This window comes from Leptidea sinapis, chromosome 36, assembly GCF_905404315.1.
Source record: "Leptidea sinapis chromosome 36, ilLepSina1.1, whole genome shotgun sequence".
Lineage (NCBI taxonomy): Eukaryota > Metazoa > Arthropoda > Insecta > Lepidoptera > Pieridae > Leptidea > Leptidea sinapis.
The window spans coordinates 207,334-229,980 of record NC_066300.1 but is presented as its reverse complement, the minus strand read 5'-3'; the positions used below and the strand labels follow the sequence as shown (position 1 = coordinate 229,980).

At 34.1% G+C, this 22,647-nt stretch overlaps 1 protein-coding gene and 1 long non-coding RNA gene across 3 annotated transcripts in view; one reads left to right on the top strand and one right to left on the bottom strand.

The window, feature by feature from the left end:
- The window catches only part of LOC126975494 (neuroendocrine convertase 1-like), a 50,843-nt gene that overhangs the window by 18,234 nt on the left and 9,962 nt on the right, over nucleotides 1-22,647 (top strand). Inside the window, exons 2-6 of one of the 2 annotated variants that reach the window (XM_050823419.1) lie at nucleotides 12,857-12,958; nucleotides 13,474-13,650; nucleotides 14,089-14,235; nucleotides 16,072-16,173; nucleotides 16,456-16,573. In XM_050823419.1, the coding sequence (XP_050679376.1) occupies nucleotides 12,857-12,958; nucleotides 13,474-13,650; nucleotides 14,089-14,235; nucleotides 16,072-16,173; nucleotides 16,456-16,573 (646 nt within the window). Of the gene's footprint in view, nucleotides 1-12,856; nucleotides 12,959-13,473; nucleotides 13,683-14,088; nucleotides 14,236-16,071; nucleotides 16,174-16,455; nucleotides 16,574-22,647 lie in introns of those variants that run through there. The other variant, XM_050823420.1, reaches the window with a different exon arrangement.
- Nucleotides 2,029-3,512, bottom strand: LOC126975532 (uncharacterized). Its single transcript, XR_007731744.1, has 3 exons — nucleotides 3,316-3,512; nucleotides 2,499-2,766; nucleotides 2,029-2,415 (listed from the first exon to the last, which is right to left on the bottom strand). It is a non-coding gene; the product is annotated as an uncharacterized LOC126975532 (long non-coding RNA).

The window sequence follows — 22,647 nt, the reverse complement described above, 5'->3', positions numbered from 1 at the left end:
GATTTTAATATATATATTAAGTACGTATACACATGGTAAATGGTTGACTCTCAGTTCTCACCACGAAGCCCCAGTAAGATCCTTGCCCGCCACCTATCAATTTGTTTTATATAAAAAAAACCCTGAGGTGTCGTGGGACACTGGATAGGAAAGAAGTTCCTTAGTATAAAAATATTAATTTCACTGATTTAGTAAAAAAAATGGGCAGTTTCCACTGAATTCCACTATCAAAAATAAAAAAAGTGTGTGTATACTTATGTATGCACGCAAGAAGTTATACTTCTTTCGCGTAACAAAACAAATCCTTAAGTTATTTATTCGTCGTGCTATTCTACTTTTGTAGAAATAACTATATTGGAAAAATCGTGAAATAAATGATTGAATATTAACGAAGACGACTGTATTGGCTTGAACCCTTTGCCTGTCCTAAAAATGAACGAAGAAACCAAAAAAAATATTTAATGTCGCAAGGTTTTTTTTTTTGGCGGGAACGAGTGAACGAAGGAAGGCGCGCTTATACAAAAAAAATTTGTTTAAATTATTGTTCATAGTGCATATATTTTTCATACTTGTAAATTGTTTATCCTGGTTTATAAATATTCGATTTTTGTATATATAAATTGTTAAGTGCGCTTCCCCATCGCCATGGGGAAGCGTACAGGTAAAAGGCCGAAGAACGGCCAGAGCGACGCAGAACCAGCAGACGAACTTCCCCTATCCGAATCCTCGGTATCTGACGCGGAGGTGACTGAACGTCTCATTGTAAGAAGAAAGGATAAAGAGAAGTATACCCCTTATAGAGCGACAAATTATTACAGGTTATACGACGAAAATTCAAATAAGAAGGAATTTATTGTATTTCTCAATCGCAAGCAGGGTGAAGTCAAAATATCAGACAAGGACAGGTTGGGTCTGTCAAATGGAATCAGGAGGCATTGCGTATCGGGTGTGTTGCACCTGAGGTCCGTTAATGCTTTTAAAGTTGGTGTTACCTTTGACCTGCCTAACAATGCGAATGTATTTTTAAAAAATGAAAAGTTACTTAGCGAGTTGGAGATGGTTGCCTCAATTCCGGCTTCTGAAACGGAGGTCACTGGAGTTCTTACTTCTGTTCCCACTGATTACTCCAACAAAAAAATTCATCAATTAATTGCATCGAGTAAAAAAGTTATTGCTGTGAGAAGGTTCATGCGGCGAGTAAAGGACCCACAGGGTGTTGTCTCCTTTGTTCCAACGCAAACTGTTGCAGTCACATTTGCATCAACATTGTTACCTGAGTATGTAACACTTGATCACTGGAGGCATGAGGTTAATGTATATGTACCCCCTATTAAACAGTGTCTACGCTGTATGAAATTTGGCCATATTGCTAAATTTTGTAGAAACAATGAAGTTTGTTCCATATGTTCTGACAATCACAATTTTAAAATGTGTCCAAAAACTTTAACAAAATGTGCCAACTGTGGTGGAGATCACATAGCTATCTCATCTACCTGTCCTCTGAAAAAACAAAAAATTGAAGAAAACAAAGTGAAGTCCCGTAGTGTTAGATACTCAGATCTCTTCAATGAATCTGCTTTCCCTCAATTAAACTCAAAGTATATTGACACACACCTGAGCAATCTTATAAAATCTGACAAATTTATGAACCTCTTGGTTGAAGCAGTTTTACAAATTTGTACAAATAAAGATAAGTTAACTATAAATTCAAATAGTATTAAGGAAATTCTGAATAACACTTTTAGAAAAAAGACACCTAGTTAATTGTTATTATGGATACATTGAATATAGTGCAGTGGAACGCTCAAAGTATTATTAGTAATAGGCTTATTTTTACAAGGTTTTTATATGAAAATCATATCCATATTGCTATAATTTCGGAAACTTGGTTAAAACCACATCAGTATTTTTTAATAAAAGGCTATAACACAATAAGGAATGATTGTGGTAATAAACACAATGGTGTAGCAATTTTTATTCATAATAATATCACATTTTCTAACATAAATACATATTATGATAGTGCTCTACAAAATGTTTGCATTAAAATTAAAATTAATAACAAAGAACTGAGTATTGTGAGTTTTTACAGTCCTTCCAATTCAAATCCTCCATTTAATAAAAACAATTTAAACAGTTTAATTAAGTCCATTCCAGATCCAATGATATTTGCAGGTGATTTCAATGCTCATCACATGTTGTGGGGATGTGTTGATACATTGCCTCGAGGTAAAGATGTTTTAGAGGTTATAGATGAGAATGGTCTTGTTATTCTGAATAATGGTCAAGCTACCACAATAGGATCTCCATCTTGGCGTCCTAATGCTCTTGACTTGACTTTGGTAACTCCATCTTTGGCTCTTTTATGCGACTGGTCAGTTATTGATAGTCCTCTGGGCAGTAGTTATCATCTCCCTGTAATAATAAAAATGGCAGTAAGTAGTGATAGTATTAGTTTGCAAAACACATTATGTAATAATCTACATTTGCCCACTCACCCTAATTATAAGCAGGTGAATTGGAATATGTATAGTAACTTAGTTGTTTCTTATTTGGATGATGTTAAATTTGACACTTTATCTTCAATAGATGCTTTTAATTCCTTTTGTAATATTTTACTTTCTGCTGCCAAGCAGTCAATCCCTAGCTGTCTGTTTTCCAAAAGTTCTAATAGTAATAATGCTACTAGTTCTTGTTCACAAAAATCTTTTAAATATCCTTGGTCGCCTTGGTGGAATCAGAGGTGTACAGAAGCAGTTTTAAATGCTAAAAATGGTTACATTAATTTTAAAAACAACTCCACTGATGAAAATTATGTGGAGTTTAAGAGATTGCGGGCTTTAAAAAAACTTATCTTAAAAAGTGAAAGAAGAAATAGCTGGATAGGCTTGTGCAATTCATTTAATCGTTGTACTCCTTTGTCTTCAATTTGGAAATACATGCGCAAATTTAACAAAACTTACATTCCTGACAGTGTGTTGAATGATAGTTGGATTCCAGATTTTCTACAAAAGTATACTTCTGACTTTGTATCAAATGAGTTAACTAACTATGTAAATGTTGTTAATGATAGTAATAAATATTTGATAGAGCCTTTTTCTTTACAAGAACTAAAATCCGCTTTATTTACTAGAAGAGATACATCTTTCGGTCTTGATACCATTCCATATATTTTACTCAAAAAACTTAATTGCCACAGTCTCAACATCTTTTTAAATAATCTTAATCGCCTATGGAAGGAGAATACTATTCCTGCAGAATGGAAAACAGACTGTTTAATCCCAGTTTTAAAGCCAGACAAAAATAAAATGTTACCTGACTCTTATAGACCTATAGCTCTCACGTCTTGTGTTGGGAAGATATTTGAGCAGCTTCTAAAACAACGTCTCGAGTTCTTTATAGAACAAAATTGTCTTTTGCCTAATAATCAGTTTGGTTTTCGCAAAGGTCGGTCTTCTAGGGAGAGTATAGCGCAGTTACAGCTTGATGCGCATCAATGTTTAGCAAGTATAATCAATATCTTTTGTCTGTATTTTTTGACATCTCAGGTGCCTTCAATAGTGTAAATATTGCCGTGCTTTGTGACGAGTTATCAATGTTAGGGATACCAGGTAAAATAATAAATTGGATGCAATCCTTTTTGACTGACAGAAAAGTATATGTAAAATTTAATAAACATTTGTATGGACCACGACTTTCTTCTCTAGGTGTTTGTCAGGGGGGAATATTGTCTTCTTTAATTTTTATTATGTACATAAGACGATTGAACCTTATTTTGGGGCCAAATATAGTAAACCTACAGTATGCAGATGACTTAGTCGTCTATGTATCGGGAGTTGATCTGATTAATTTAGCCGCTACTATTAATAAAGCACTTGTAAATTTATATCAATACTTTTCTTATCTTAATTTAAATGTAAATCCAACCAAATCAAAAGTCTTTGTGATTGGTCGTAAACGCATCATATTGCCTCCCATTTTATACAATGGCATTCCACTGCCTATTTCATGTGACATAAAATTTCTAGGTGTAACATTTACTCCAACTCTTTCTTGGAAAAAATATACAGATAGTGTTATAATTAAAGCGAATAAAGCTTATAATGTATTAAAATCTTTGTGTGCAACGTCGTGGGGAGCGGACCCTAAAATATTGTTAATTTTGTATAAATCGCTTATTCGTAGTCATTTTGAATATGGCTTTCATTGTTTCGCCGCAGACAGCAAAATTGTTAATAGTCTGGATAAAATACAAAATAAATGTATGCGTACAATATTGGGTGCACTTAAAACTAGCCCAATAGCTGCTATGCAAATCGAGGCCAACCTTCCTCCTTTGTGTATTAGATTTAGTTATCTTAAAGAAAGATTTATTTTAAAGCTCTGTAGCTTGCCGACGAACAATCTTCTTAAGAATCTTATTGCTTATCAATCGTCTTCATTTCAGAGACAGTTGTTTATCTTGCAAGATTTTTCTTCATTTTTTAAATTTCTACAAGATTTAAATATTCATCGGAATAATGATATACTTCCCTGCCATGCAGGTTCTTTTCGATGTAAATATTCTGCAATTAATGTTGTAATAGATCCAAATTTAACTTCAAAAGAGGAGGTTCATGTATTATTGTCAGAATGGTCTAATTGTAAATTTGTTTATACGGATGGCGCAAAAAACAATAATAATGTTTCTTTTGCAATCTACCTTCCTGAAATTAGGAAGGGTATTGGCTTTAAGATTAATAGATATGCCAGTATTTTTACTGCTGAAGCCGTCGCTATTCTTTTTGCTTTAAAGCATATTAAGAAACAAAATCAACTTAATAAGAAGTGGGTAATAGTTAGTGATAGTATGAGTGTGTTAAAAAGTTTGTCAAATAACAAAATGAGTGCTAACATCAATTACATCATTTTTGCTATAAAGGAATTGTGGTTCGAACTATGTTTAATCGATATTAAAGTGGATTTCGTTTGGGTCCCGTCCCATATAGGAGTAGCAGGAAACGAAAGCGCTGATTTTCTAGCTAGAACTATCATTAATATATCCGATCTATCCCTATATCCTGATTGCAAAGATCTAGACATTAACATACCATATACAGATATAATAAGTAATCTAAAACAGCGTATGACTCTTCTTTGGGGAAGATATTGGTACAATTGTACAGAAGTTGAAAATAAGGCTCATTCGTATACTTTGTTAGATAATCCCGTTAATAGCACACCCTGGTTTTGTAAGTTTAAAAATAACGCTCACAGAAAGTTCTATACTACAATAACACGAATGCGTATTGGTTACTATCGATTGAATTTTCATCTTCATCGCAAAAAAATTGTCTCCTCTCCTTTTTGTGACCATTGTAATAAGCAACAAGATCAGTCTCTGGATCACATCTTTTTTGATTGTTCGTCCTTTGGCATACAGCGCCTTGTGCTGATGGATGAGCTACTGGAAATATATGGTGCACCCAATATAATCCCGCTCTCAGTAATAGATCTATTAAAGGACACATCAACTTATATGTCCTTGTATAAATTTGTATGTAGTACTGTAAATACATTGTAATTTGTAGATACATACGTTGTAAATTTGTTTATAATTATGTAAATACGTTATAACTTGTACATATACAACTAGTAATAGCATAGCGCAATTCGCGAACTGAACAGATAATGTAAATAGGTAGGTATTATTCTAAAAAGTTATGCAAATTACACTGGATTTGACTTTAAGAAAAGGGGAAAATTATTAGAGACTATATTACTGGATTTGGACTTACTAAAAGGAAAATATGGAAAATATTCTTTAGAGAATTATACATTAACGGAAATGGTAAAATAACTGATGACTTTAAGACTGGATTGGATTTGATGAAAGAAACTACTATAAATATTCGCTATCGAATATACATAATTGGAAAAGGAAAATGGAAATAATGTAAGATGAAATGAGAAAACTGGATTGGACTTTTTGTAAAACAAAATAGTGAAAATAATAAATACCAAAGAAATGAAAATACTAACGACAAGGCAGTAAGGCCCCTGGCTATAGCCTGTTCGAAAGAACGAATTAATATAAAAAAAAAAAAAATTAATGTCGCAAATGTCAGAAAATTTCTGAAAACTTTTATTTTTAGATGTAGTTGTGCGCGCGCAACCTATAATTGTCAAAGAAGCTTATACTCAATAACATAGAAAAGGTACTGTAAACGTCATTATGTTTTGCTTAAGTCAATGTAATTTTGCTGTTATAAACCTATTTAAATATGATTTAAATATTCGTTTATTGTATTCTGGTTTGATTTGGCCTTGTTACCAATGCTCTTAATAAATATAATATACAATCAATGTTATTTGTTAGAAATGTGTCAAATGTCAATAATTGTTACTTGTTAATTATTTATATATAAATAAAAATCAGCAAGATATTGTCCCCCGGTGTGTACAACCGCGGTGATCACATAAAAAAAATATAAATCAGTCTTCCATAAAAAAATTAAATAATATATTAAGAAACATCGATTTTTATAAGCAATACGTGCTAGGTCATGTGTGTACGCGGAAGAAGTCGCGGGAATCAGCTAGTAGTAAATAAATAATTGCGAGCAACGAAATACCGTGCACAAGATATATAAAGGTGACTGATCCTGCGTTAAAATTTTTTTCTGTTTCTGATATTACTATCACAATATAGGCACTAATTATAATATTATCACTATTATAATATAATTGTTTATCACTGATACCGGAAAGCCACAGAAGCTTCAGTTTCGCCTGGTTCCAATAGAGAGCGCCTCGGCAGGCGAATTATAAATGACTCCTCAACCATCTGCTACCAAATAAAACCAATACATATTCCGTATTGATAGTTTTAATTTAATATAGTTACCATTATAATAACATTTATTACACATAGTACTACTGATTGGCTTACACAAACTCCAAAGGTGGCGCTTATAACAATAATGAATCTTAATGGCGACGAAACACCCCGGCCTGATAGCGAAACAGAAATGGCAGATAGGTGATATTACATGTGCGAGCGAGAGCGAATTATTAGTGGCACGGGCCACGCAATACGGAATTCACAGACGAACTAGCACGTGGTTATGGTCTCCTGGTAATATTAACAACAAAAATATAGTGACAATTGCCTCGCACGGCGATTGTCGCGCTGGTGGTTGTTGCAGAGTGTTCTGTGTGTTTCAGTTGGCACGATTTTTTAGAAGAGACGTCATTATATTTTTAGGCGTTACCTAATTGACGTTTACATGATCGATTTATTTTCACTTCTTGACACTTTTAAAATACACAGGTATTTTACTCGAGAATTTGTTGCACGAAAAATCAACGGTGAACTTTTTTAAATAATTAACAAACCCCAAGAGTTACTACTAATTATGCTTTGGAACACTAGAGGCGCTACAGATGTTTTTATACCAATTTTTCGCTTATTAAATGAACTATCATGGTAATATTTTATGTAGTATTTTAAATAAATGGATTTCCTAATTGACATAAATTTTCAATCTACCGTAATATCCCGTTTGAGGTTCTTCAAATTAATAAAAAAATTATTAAACCATGCATGCGATCCCAATGTGACGTTATAAGCACAGCACTCCTACCGGCGAACGTTTGGAATTGGAAATAAGTGTACTAGGGTAACAGAACTCTAAGCAAGTATGTTTTAAAGTTTGTTCAGGCGCCTGATCTTGAATTGAAGAATACCTACCACAATACCTGTAGTCGCGGCGATCTTGTAATTCAATCAGTGTCAGGGTCTGTTGTTTTAGAATTCTTAAATCTCAGAGATAGCTTCCAATGTTAACTATTAATAGTCGATATCGGCCGATGCTTGACTCAACTAGTAAGTTGCAATTACATAATTATTAAGTAGCATTATTCAACGTATTATCAGTAGTACCACATACAACTAGCTCTGGATATCTTATTATAAACTAGGCTAGAGATGGCCAACATACTAGCTGGACCGACACATGTTGTTCTGTAATTCAGTTCATAATTAAAAAGATTATGGTTCCAGTGTTATCGTGATGAGTCAATAATAGGGTATTTAATTCACTTATTGTTCACTGTAGCGCTAGTAGTAACATAAAAATAGAGCATCTCATAGCACACCGTGGATTAATGTTATTTATATATGGTACTGTCATGGTTTTAACAACACACTCCTACTTATCTCACGTGGTGCGTATACGATTTTGTTGCCGGGAGAGAATCGGTCACTTTTCTCCCTCGTATTCTAAGCTTATCATCGAGGTGGGAAAAATATATTAGCTAGTTACCTACCTATAAAATGATGTATGTAAAATGTTATATAAGTACCTACATAGCAGATGTATTGGTTATAGTGTTCATTATGATGATATCTGTCATCACAATATTATATTGAATAAGTTACAATACATTTTTCAAGAAATTGTGGATATTAATATTCATAAATAATTTTTAAATTAGTAAAAAGTAAGTAAACGTAATTTATTTCGCGGATATAACAAAATTGATTTAATCATAATATTCATGTTGTTTCAATACTTATTGATTTTAATACTGTCGTGTAATCTAAGGACTTAGAAAGAGAGATCCGCGAAATCTAACTATTGTTAGAAGGAACATAATGTTATTTTCTTTACTATTTCATAAACCATTTATTACTGTCATGTCCCTTTCTTTATACATTAATACCTACTTATAACAATAACATTTAATAATTAATTAAAGCACATCCAATATGGTGTGAATGTCATTAAATATGTTATAGTAACATTTACTTACCACATAAACGTTTTTTAACAATTCGTTTGAACTTCGTAACACATTTGTTTGGTACCTACATTTTCTGAGATCATGCTGTAAAAGCATAATATATTACATCGCCCAACAAAAGACTTACTAACTCGAGTAAACCGAGTCTTAGGCATAACAAGTTAATGTTTGCTCCTGGTGTTAACATTATGATTATCACAGTTTCCATAACTTACACTTATCATTTATAATAGTTTATAAATTTGCATAATCGCGACACAGGTGAAATGATCCCCAAAATAGGTACCTAGTTTACGTGGGCATCTAGGCACTCTAAAATTAAACATAGACACAAAAAAGGAGTTGTCATAAACGCTGTAAATACTTTTGTATAAGAAAAGTAAATCCAATATGTCCCTTCGTTGTTCCAGAGTTATTAAAGTATATTAAAATTTTATGCCAGTCTTTCAGTGTATGTTGCGAGTGATCTAGATATCCCAATTGAGTGGTAAAGGAAACGCTTCTGGATTCTTTCGATTCTGAGACAATGGCAAGCGTAGTATGGTCTCCAGACGGTACTGTCGTATTCCAAAATACTGACAACCAGACTTTTATATAGGATCACCTTCGTACGACAGTTCCTAAAAACTTTGCCATTGCGAATTACAAATCCCAGCATTTTAGAGGCTCTGCTAACAATAGAGTCTATGTGCGGTACAAATGTAAGTTTGCTATCAAATATAACACTCAAATCCTTAATAGTATCTGTACTGTACTGACAGGCATATTATTTATATATACACGTTTGCATTTTGTAAACGTTATATGAAAGCATTTATTTTTATTCATTAAGCTCGTATAGGTATTAACTACCATTATTATCTATACATTGTTGCCATTTATGAATGACCTTCCTTTAGATGGCAACAATATCTTTATATCGCAAAGGCATACATACCTTTGCGATATAACTGTGGTGATCTAGATTCGACACACTGTGTGAAAGCATTTTGTACTACCTCTTGAGAAGAAAACTTTTTATCACGTAAAAAATGGTAGTCCGATGGATATAGAGTTAAAAAGGGTTTCTCGAGCTGTTTGAGATCTCGCGTTATCATGGAGCAATAATGGTGAAGATCGATTCACAAGTTGGAGTTGTTTCACGGCTAGTTTTGTTATCATTGTTCAGCACAGTAGACATCTGCCGTTACTGCTTGACCATATCGGAGAAGGCTATAGTGAATGCTGAGACCACCAAACAGTTACCATTACCTTTTTATTGGCAAGCTTTTCTTTAGGACACTGTTGCTGCGTTTGACCTGGGGTCAGCTATTGCATTTTTCGCTTACGGTTATCGAAAAGAATTCACTTTTCACATGTCACAATTCGATCCAATATTCCTTTATTTTTGTATCGATTACACAAGGCAAACAAGTTTCAACACGCGTTTCTTTCTGCAGATCACACTGATCAGTCACACTGCAATCATGACACACCCATTTTAAACCGACTTCATAAAAGGAGGAAGTTCTCAATTCGTCGGTATGTTCTTTTTATATGTTTGTTCCGTTACTTTGTCATGGATCCCATAATCAGGACCCAACCAAACTGTCACCAAACTACCTTTTAAGTATATCAATATTTTCAATAAAAAAAGAATCATCGAAATCGGTTGGCGCGGTATTGAGTTATTCGTTTTAAAATAAGAACTACATACATAGGTACCAAGTGAAAAAAGTTTCACTCACAAATCTCAAGTCAAGATGGTTTTATTGTCAATTCGAAGTAGGTACTTATTAACAATAAAACAAAAATTTAATTATTATTATTAAGCCCTATTATAATAATTATTTTACGAATAATACCATAGTAGTTTATTTAAGTCAAAATATTTATGTATTTATAATAATTTTATCCCTTACCTAATTTACTTTATAAAAAAATTACAAAAATTAATGTTCGTATTGCTAAGCCAAGCTTTTGTTATGTGGGAAGTGTTGCTTACGTAAAATATTATTTAATAATTCTAATTGAAAAATATAAAAATATTGTCTGAACTCTGAGGTAAAGTAGTAGTAAAAAGTAGGCACATTATAACAAGCGTAGTATATCTCAGGATGTCAACACAAGCGCATTTTCGTGCAGTAACTTCAACCCGAGTCAACCCTCTCCGTCGTGAGAGAGAACCCCTCCCGCCCCGGCCGGGGCCCCACATGTGGCGTCACGTATGTGAGCACACTCCTCATTACTCCTGACGCCTTGGTACATAGATGTCTCGGGAAACTCACATGACACCGATATGACGTGTACACACGTAACAGTGACTCATCACGTTACACGTTACGATACCGGTTCATAAGAAGTACATGTGTGCGTGGAATATAACACGACGACGACGAGTGAGCAAACACACACATTACAATATTTATGTATATTATATTATGTACATGTACATATTTACTATGCAGTGTAATGTTCTTGGGTTCTTGTATTTCGGAAAATACTTCGGAGTATACGGAAAGAAAAACTATTTTTTTTAATTATTATATTAATGAGATAGTTTTACAATGTTTGATTAAAATAAAATAAAATTTTATGGGACCAAATGGCATCTATTTCGCATCAAACAAAAGAATTACTTTAATCGGATCATAAATCTCAGAGTAATCGGTGTACATACATAAAAAAATCATCGAATTGATAAAACCACTCGCCCACGAATGTTTCCGTATATTACAAACGTAAAAAAAAAATTGAGTACTTACGTAATATCATCAAGATCTCAGGCAGACAATATCACCATTCATTCACCTTTATACTTCTATCGACTACACGTCTTGGCCAGTGTTAATGTGTCACACCCATTCTTTATAAGATCATTTTGGTTATGAAAGGATGGTTTGTACCGGCGCGGCGCGACCCGCCGTGTACCTACTTGGACTGGTACCCAGATGAGCCCATTAATGTTAATTCTTTTATCATTTTTTAAACAGGAATTCAACAAAAACCTTTGCCAAAAAACATGAATCCACTTTCTTTGATAAGTCATATTCTACATAATCCTGCTGTAACACGGTCTCTAAATCGTACGTTACACACAATTTACGACTTTATTTTTCAAAAAACCAACGAAAGCTTTTGGCATTTTACAAGCTTATAGAGAGTTACGGAGAGACATGCTCAACTCAATTTTATGTTAGAAGTGACAACAAAATACCGTTGTTGCTATTAATATGTCAATTGTAATCGGTGACACATTAACATCACTTATAATTAATAAATTAGAACTTGAGCTGTTCAAGGGATGTCACAAAAGATTCTAAAAGGTGTCGTTAACACGGCCGATATTTGATAATTGTCAAGCTGTCAATTAGTGTGTCTAGGGCACCGCCTAGGTATATCCCATTGTTGTACACATCTTGAGCCAGTTACAAATTGCTTACAAAGCAAGTCCATAAATGATTCTATATAAACCAAAATAATATATTATACTCATGTTACATTCATAAGAATATACAATCTTAATTTTCTCTCTTTATTTATTATATTCTTTAATCGTATTAGGCCTTATGAATAAGTTGATTCTTTATAAGCAACCTGTATATTGGTTTTAACTTTGAGTCTCGAATTGCCTTTCGTTGTCGAAGCCAAGATTTGTATGCATGTTGTAGTGTGTCGTGCTATCTTAACTGTTAGTTATTAAGTTGAGTATAGTTTACTGATTAATATAATATCTAAACAGACGGTCTCTCATAAATACAGTACGGTGGCAGTTCATACGACTCACCCGTGATACAATAAGTACTGTTAATATCGACCTGTTGTAACATAATCATTTTTTTCGTATTTTATTAATTTATGTATTTAGAAATTAATTTTAATTGCAGACTATAATAGTATTTTACTAACATGCCGGACAAACCTCAGTGATTTATGGCCTTTTTTATTTTAAATTTTTTCTATATTTCATAATAAATAAACTTTAATAATTAAAGAATAATAATAATATGTTGTAATAGTAATTTAATAATAAGCTTGTTTCTGAATATAATATAAACTCTCTAACTTTCATTATGTTTGATTCTTTCAGGTCGTTGGATTCCCTGATGTTTACGCATATCGAGTATATAGCAAGCGGCCGCGGCGTCGCAACCCTAGCGAGCACACATCGACACTAGCGAATGATAGGAGGGTGAGTCAGTCGTTGTTGGTTTATGGTTATGGGCCCCTGGTAGCTTTGACTTGCGATACACGTGTTGTTTCCTATTGCGGTTTGCTTAAACTATGTCATTGCCGTTGTGTGTATACATTATATGGGTATGTCTAGTGTGCGTGTTCAGTTTTCTATTCGTTAGTAATACGTCCTTCCACATAATATTATAATTAATTTAATCGCCTCTTATCGGTAGTTCGCGATGAAATGAATTAAGGAATTTTGTTATTCGATGTTCGTAAATAGCTATTTAAGAAAGTTGTATTTTGTAAATAAATGTATTATTTATATGACTATTGAACTCTTCATATTTAAGAATATTTTTTTTATTTTTTAGCATAAGTATTAAGCATATTATTTTAGTTATTTTCAGTACAGTACATCTTCAGTACAGTACATCTTCAGTACCTGTAGGCAAATAATTGGAATTATAATGCTGTTGTGAACTATTTTTACAAAGAAGTTGCAGAAATTAATTTTTCAAATTCGATTAGATAAATTGGGCCGAACAGTTGTTCTCCAAGAGCCGAGTGAAGCGCGCCCCTCTCCCCGACCCTGAGCGGGGACTATACCGAGTGAAGAGAGTAGAGAATACAACCGCCGACTATATTAGACAGAGACGTAGTCAGCCGCTATTCAACGATGAACTGTGGAGCTACCAATGGTATCTTGTAAGTTTGGTGTTCAGTTTGTATGGCTTGAGGTTCGTAGATTTGATATCTGCGTTATAATCGATAATTATAGCCAATATTAAAACTAAATCGCTAAAGGTTCTCCTAATATAATATAATAGTCGTCAGCCCGACCGGTGCAATCAACTAAATGCACTTTATTTTATGATTGTACGCCGTTTATGAAATACATTAAATGAAAGTCGTCCAACTAAACATTTGCGTATTGCTGAGGAGTTAGGAGCTTCTTAGATTTGATTCCTATTTTTTTCTCGCAAACGTTGACGAAAACTCTAATAATACCTCACATTTTGAGCAAAAAAAAGTTTTAAAGAAGCCTAAAGAAATTTCACTTCACTGAAAACAGTTATACCCCATATAACATGGACCAAATGAAATGAAAGTATCTATGTCTACCATTATTTGTGAATATTTCAGCAAGACACGCGCACAGATCGCATGTTGCCCCGGTTGGACCTGAACGTGCTCCCCGTGTACGCGATGGGGTTCAACGGCCAGGGCGTGCGTGTGTCCATATTGGACGACGGCATCGAGCACAATCACACGGACTTACGCGACAACTACGTGAGTGCTTTGCTCTCCTGGTACTTTGTATAAAGTTAGTGCGCGTTATGACTTAACTGCAAACTCAGAAGTAGTAAGTAGTAGTAGTAGTAAGAAGTAGGAAGAGAATGTTGCGATGAGAAAAAAATAGTAATAATAAATACATTATAATTATATTATTAACCGACTTCAAAAAGGAGGAGGTTCTCACTTCGATCGGTATTTTATTTATGTATGCGTATCCTTCTTTAATTCGATGCGGAAATCGGAACCTGATTCCTGCCGCCGAATTCCACCTTCGCACGACACGCCACAAGTTAGGATATCATCCCCACCATCTGGATGTGTGGCGGTCCTCCACATTGCGGTTTTCAAGGAGCTTTCTCCCTCGTACTACAAAGCTGTGGAATGAGCTTCCTTGTGCGGTGTTTCCGGGACGATACGACATGGGTACCTTCAAAAAAAGCGCGTACACCTTCCTTAAAGGCCGGCAACGCTCTTGTGATTCCTGTGGTGTTGCAAGAGAAAGTGGGCGGCGGTGATCACTTAACACCAGGTGACCCGTACGCTCGTTTGTCCTTCTATTTAATAAAAAAAAAGATGCCATTTGGTCCCATAAAATTAACATAGTTTGGCCCAGTAGTTGTCATTTTATGAAAATTTTTGTCTACGTTGATAATGTAATCGTTTTTTCTGTACGGCTTTTTAAGGAGTTTTCACTAATGTTTTATTTATTTATTCGATCCACCAGTGATAATTACATTAATTCAAGCAACAATACAATATTTAATCTAAAGTTAATTCTAAATGCTAATTCTTTTAAGGCAGATACAGCATGCAATTATTATGAAGCTTGCAAATATTTATATCAAATGAAGTACTTATACATAATTTAAAAAACGTATTAACTTGGCGTTAAAAAAGTTCGCGAAAGACGACCAAAAAGCCGCGTTCTCCTACATCATTACAACGCTTCACACACGGCCAACAAAACTAAGTCATTTTTAGCTTGCGAAAAATTGAGTACAACTCGTCACCCATCCTGCACATAGCCCCGACCTAGCACCCTGTGATTTCTGTATTTTTCCCAAAATCAAAGATTTGATGAGAGGTTTCACTTTTACCAATTCCGAAGAGGCAGTGATAGCGTTCAATCAGCACGTAGAAAACATTCCTTCAGATCTGTGGTCCTCCTGTTTTAAAAAATGGTTCGATCGCAAATGTTTAAAATGTAAAGGAGAGTATTTTGAAAAGCAATAAACATAATATTTTATTTAAAACATGTTGTTTTTTTTAAGTTACGCATAACTTTTAGTGTGACCTTCGTAGACATCCATCTCAAATTATTTTTTTGAAATTCCATCGAACGCTCTATGAAAAGCTTACACTCATTAATTAGAAAAGGAGTTTTCAATCGATGCATAGGGCAGACGCTCCGGTACAAGTCTTGGAAACTGGTAGAACACGTTATTTGGGCTGGCCGTAAATTTAATAAGAAGTAGTAAGTTCTGAAAGAATTATGTTACCTTGGTGCTTAAAATATACTGCGTTGGTACCATATTATTAAGATTTCTATGGTTGGTACATAGCTGAGTACCTACGGTATGCGGTAACCAAAAAATGTAAGGAGAATACACTGTTTAAAAAATATACATTCTTAATATCCGTCGTTTATTTATTATAATAATAATGTACATAATATAAATTTTATGTTTATCGCGACAGACACACACACCACTTGCTAGGTACTACCATGACAGTCCAACTACATAGCTATCTATTGCAAATAATGTGATGATGGCGCACCGAACGAACACTTCTGTAATTTTTAATATCATTTCAATATTATTCTGGCAGGATGCAGAGATCAGCTGGGACAGCAACGACCGTGACAGCGACCCGTACCCGCGACCAGACCAGATGCGGTCCAACTCACATGGCACCCGATGTGCTGGAGAAGTAAGACGATGCCGTTGTGTGTTGACCGTTAACTAATATATGACATGTTCTCATCACCAGTACCAGCCATTCACGCGTCTGACTCATATAATTGTGCGAAATTAAAGAACATTCTATACATCGCTCTTAAATTCAAATAATATCCTAGTGATGCTTGTTCTGAACACCGCCACAAAGCGACCGCGACCGCGACCGCGACGATGTGATGTGCTGTGAGGTCCAGAGTCCAGAGACCATGTAACCGGGTACTGTATATAATTATGTTTTGGTCATCACGTGCAGGTAGCAATGAGAGCGAACAATGACAAGTGCGGTGTAGGTGTGGCGTGGGGTGCCAAGGTGGGCGGAGTCAGGATGCTGGACGGTCGCATTACGGATCGTGTCGAAGGCGAAGCGATAGGTGAGGTCAGAGGTGCTCATCATGACACCTAATTTATTTCTTTCAAAGAAAATTCCATAAAATCCAAACACAATCATTCCTCTAAGGTATTTATTTATTTGGAAACAAATACAGATACATCCTTAAACATAAAGTAGATAAAGTAAAAATAGAAATATGGACACAAGGATGTCTCCTTAAACAGTTTCACTAAGTACACTTAATATTTACATTTACACTTACATTACACTTAGTTGCAGACAACCAGTTAATAAATAAATCTAACATAATGCAGTTGTAGACATTGTTACAATTTAGATGAAATTACGTGATTTCTAACTTACTCTGTTTGTGCCAGGATTTGTTTTATTCTGAGTTTGTAAGATTTAGAGGAACACGAAAACATATCTACATCATTAAATCTAGAGTTATGGAGAGCAAACATTCTGTGCAGTGGCGTACGTATACCAGTATTTGTCCTGGTGTTTGAGAGATGAAATAAATTATTAGAGCGTGTAGCACGGGCTGGTATATGAAAATCGATTAACTGAAGTAATTCTGAGGATATGATTTCACTCGTACATATTTTTCTCAGAGTGACTAATTCAATTAAACTCTGTCGCTGGCTTAATGAAAGAATATTAAATTGTTTTAAGAGATTCTTCTAGTGGTTTCGACGTCCACCCAAGCGAAAGTTTAGGATACGCAAGAATTTCTTTTGTATCATCTCGACCTGATGGTCATATACCTTATACAGCGGATTCCATATTGGGGTGACATATTCAAGCTGCGACAGCACAAGCGCTGCTCACCTACAACAACTATATTGCTTATGCCATAATACATGTTTTTCAGGACGAGGTACCTTTTCGTGATTGAAGTGAAAATTTCCTAAGAAAAATTGATCTTGACATACGTAAATAATTGGTCTTCATTGACGAAAGTTATTCAAATTAAGAAATCAAAAATCTAAATCAAATACAAACATTTGTTCATTCAACTAGAATGATAATCTAATTCGAGATAGAATTACTCTCACTAAGACTAAAACTTCAACAAAAATTTTCGCTTCAGCCGGTACTATTTCAGACTTTCTTTTTGGCGCCCGACAATTTTCTTGAGCCAAGAATTTGTTTTTCAATCAACGAATTTTTTTTCTATGTAAGAACTACATGAATGCTTAAAAGTTCAGTGAACATTGTCAGTTTGCATGTGTAGATATTCAAAAATTAATAAGTACATAAATGAATGCATTCACAAAGTATTTAGTAACAATTATAATGCACCTTTTTTTCTAAAATCTGTTTTGCATTAAGGGTCGACCGTAAAGTAATAATGTAAGACACAAATGTAATAATTATAAACTAATTTGCGTAATTTAATAATATAATTATTATTAATACCTTATCTGGTCCACATTTCAAAGATTTATAATCTAATCTATACTAATATTATAAAGCTGCAGTGTTTGTTTGTTCGAACGCGCTAATCTCTGGTACTACTGGTCCAATTTGAATGATTCTTTCAGTGTTGGGTAGTCCATTTATCGAGGAAGGCTATAGGCTATGTTTTTTTTCAAAATTAGGGATCCGTAATAAAATTGCTATTTTGTAACACAAGGTGTAAAATCGAAAACCTATTTTTGCGTGCGCTGCAAAAACTATTGATAATAGAACAAAATGATGTACAGGCTATAATATAGGCAATATTTTATTACTTATAAAACTATCGCGTGAATTATACTTTATATGGCAAAACAACGTTTGCCGGGTCAGCTAGTTTTCTTCTATATAGTTCAACTATGCCTTTAAAATTTTGAAATAATTCTTAAATAATTCCTGTAACTTATACTAAAATTATTAGAAATTCTATTTGGTGAAAGATCACCATGTGAGATCATCATGTGAATATTGTAAAGCTTACAACATGTAAAGATCTCTACATTGAGCTCAAAAATCATCGATGTCGATTTGTTCAGCTCACGGAGTTCAACAACACTCGTATACTGCTGAGCTTACTTTAGTGAGCAACGAGTGTGGATAGCGGGAAGTTCTAAACATATAAAAAAATAATCTTGAACTGAGAAAATAATTTTGAAGAATTATCTGTTTTCAGATTGAAAAAAAAAATTTAGCCAAGAAAATTTTCTTTGATCCAATAAATTTTCACTCGATTCAAAATTTAGCTACCTTGGTTCAAGACATTAAAACACCAAAATTATTTCTTTGGTTTGAAGTTATTCTTTTGGGCCAATTTTTTCATCTGTGTAGGGTAAAAAGGTTTTCGGATTTTTTTCATAATAATTTAATTGGTAGTAAAATTAAAAAAAAATTGTAAGCTGTCTGTTGAATGCAGTATAATAAATTTTTATCATAGTTTAATTACATTTCGCAGAAATATTTTCAATTCGACTGTCATAATAAATTTGTTAGCGTTAAGTCATGAAGCCATCTTAGTGTAAAAAAGATTAGTTATTACGTATAAATATGTTATTATTGCCATATAGTCTTTTTCTCGATCTTAAGACTGTTGGCGTCGTTATGCAAGCAGTAGTTAATTAGAAAAAAAAAACAAAAATAAATTTATTTTTCAAAACTCCTTTACTACAATGACCGCACTAATTCAGCGCTAAATAGTGACATCTTTCAATTCCATTAGTTTCCGTTCTAAAGTCTCCTTCTAGCTCTTAAGGCTGCTAGCGTCGTTATACTAGCAGTAGTTGATTTGAAAAAAAATAATAAAAGAAAAATATTTTTTTAAAATCTTTTGCTGTACTGACAGCACTAATTGAGCACTAAATGGCGAGTCTTTTAATTCCATTAGTTTCCGTTTTCGAGTCTTCTTCTTGCTCTTGAGACTGCTGGAGTCGTTATACTAGCAGTAATTGCTTTGAAAAAAAAATATTATTGTTCAAAACTCCTTTACTACAACGACAGCACTAATTCAGCATTAAATAGTGACGTCTTTCAATTCCATTAGTTTCCGTTTTAAAGTCTCTCTCTAGCTCTCAAGGCTGCTAGCGTCGTTATACTAGCAGAAATCCTTTGCTATACTGGTAGCACTAATTGAGCACTAAATTATTAGCTGATGTGCCTCTCGCTCCAACTGTATCATAGCGCGGTCACGAATGGTACACTGCTAGCTTAATGAAAACTTAGCAGTGTTCTCATTTTTAGTCCCCCTATCACAGCACCAAATATCTGTTATCAGCACTAAATTAGCACTAAACGAGCACTAAATTTTGAGATATAAAACGAGTGATTCTGCCGACTTGACCTTTCTAGTCTCGAATGGTACACTGATAGCTTAATGAAAAGTTAGCAGTGTTCTCATTTTTAGTCCCCCTATCACAGCACCAAATGTGTGTTATCAGCACTAAATTAGCACTAAATGAGCACAAAATTTTGAGATATAAAACGAGTGATTCTGCCGACTTGACCTTTCTATTCACGAATGGTACACTGCTAGCTTAATGAAAAGTTAGCAGTGTTCTCATTTTTAGTCCCCCTATCACAGCACCAAATATCTGTTATCAGCACTAAATTAACACTAAATGAGCACTAAATTTTGAGATATAAAACGAGTGATTCTGCCGACTTGACCTTTCTAGTCAGGAATGGTACACTGCTAGCTTAATGAAAAGTTAGCAGTGTTCTCATTTTTAGTCCCCCTATCACAGCACCAAATATCTGTTATCAGCACTAAATTAGCACTAAATAAGCACTAAATTTTGAGATATAAAACGAGTGATTCTGCCGACTTGACCTTACTAGTCAGGAAAAGTACACTGCTAGCTTAATGAAAAGTTAGCAGTGTTCTCATTTTTAGTCCCCCTATCACAGCACCAAATATCTGTTATCAGCACTAAATTAGCACTAAATTTTGAGATATAAAACGAGTGATTCTACCGACTTGAGCTTTCTAGTCACGAATGGTACACTGCTAGCTTAATGAAAAGTTAGCAGTGTTCTCATTTTTAGTCCCCCTATCACAGCACCAAATATCTGTTATCAGCACTAAATGAGCACTAAATTTTGAGATATAAAACGAGTGATTCTACCGACTTGACCTTTCTAGCTTTACAGACGTTTTTTTAACTACTATTTATTAATATTTACTATCAAATGCACGTGGTCTGCGGATAAAACTAATGATTTCCAGATAGGTTCTTAGTAGGTACTAAGCTTGGCGGTTGTGATTGCCCGTAGGTATGGTTTTATGACCACAAATAACACAATCATAAGGGTGAGTATCTATAATATGTACCTCCTCCCCTCAAGATAGACCAAGTACAGTGCTTCTTTAATCAAGCTAGTAATGCTGTTGAATCCTTTGATGATGATATAATAATTGGTGATTTTAACATGAGTTTCATATCGTGGTCTCATAGTGTCAATCTACCTTCCTCTAATAATCTCGGTCATATTTTAGTGGACTTTATGTGTTTATGTTGTCTCTATCAAAACAATAAAATTATTAAAACTGATAATAGAACATTGGACCTGGTTCTTTCAAACATTGCAATAAGCACTCAAGAATCCAATGTTAGCTTAAGCAAAAAGGATACATTTCATCTCCGTTGAGAAATATTTATTTCAAAAGTGTCATCTAAGCGTAAGAGTAAAGTCATTCCATTATTCAAAGCCGGTAGTTCTTCTGAGCCGACAAATTTTAGACCAATATCTATTCTACCGACGCTAAGTAAAATATTTGAAAAGCTTATTTTACAACAATTGCTTAATCATTTCTATGGTAACAATTTAATGAGCACTAAACAATTTGGTTTTTCAAGGGGTCGCTCAACGGTGTTGAGCTTATTCAGTAAATTTTTGAAGCCTGGGGTAATTGTCAGTATGCTGTTGGTATTTTCTGTGATTTATCCAAGGCATTTGACTGTGTTCATCATGAAATCTTAATCAGGAAACTACATCATTATGGTATCAAGGGAGAAGCACTTGGCCTTCTGAAGTCTTATTTGAGCAACAGGTTTCAGATGGTTGAAGTGAACAGTAAGAGGTCAGCTGGATCTCCCATTACCATGGGCGTTCCACAGGGTTCGATTCTTGGGCCATTCCTATTCCTTGTATATATAAATGATTTACCATACTTTGTACAAAATAAACATGAGATAGTATTGTTTGCAGATGATACTTCTTTACTTTTTAAACTACATAGACAGCATACTGCTTTTGATGACGTGAACAATGCTATCTCCAAAGTAGTGGAATGGTTCACTACGAATAACCTCCTTAATGAAAAAAAAACCAAATGTATTAAATTTTCGCTGCCTAATGTTAGACAGGTTGACACAAATATTGTAGTAAAAGACGATGAGTTGAAACCTGTAGATACAACCGTATTTTTAGGGATTACCTTAGATACCAAACTTCAGTGGGGTCCTCATATTATGAATTTGGCAAAAAAGCTTAGTTCTGCAGCATACGCAGTTAAAAAAGTTCGGCAACTTACGGATGAAAATACCGCGAGGTTGGTCTACTTCAGCTATTTTCATAGTCTGATGACATACGGTATTTTACTTTGGGGACATGCTGCCGATGTTAACACCATTTTCACACTGCAGAAGCGAGCTATTCGTGCCATCTATAAATTAGGACCAAGAGTGTCACTAAGGGAAAAATTTAAGGAAATAAAAGTTTTGACTTTGACATCGCAATACATATATGAAAACCTTGTTTATGTAAAAAAAAATATAAATTCGTTTAAAAAAATTAGTGACACTCATAATGTCAATACTAGAAATAGGGATAGGCTTGCTGTTCATGTAAGTCGACTCCAAAAAGTCACAACTTCATTCAGAGGTCTGTGTATACATTTTTATAATAAGGTCCCTATTGAAATTCAGAACTTACCTTTAAATGAATATAAATGCAGTGCTAAAGAAAAAGTTGTATACAAAAGGGTACTATACAATATCTGAATATCTGGATCTAAAGAACCCTTGGGACTGAGCTGCTGGGCTGTTACATGTCTGTCTTAGTTTGATAAATGTCATTATAGTTATATAATTTAAATATTAATATTGTTTCTGTTTTTTAATCAATTTTAATAATCATTATCATGAGTTATGTAATTTG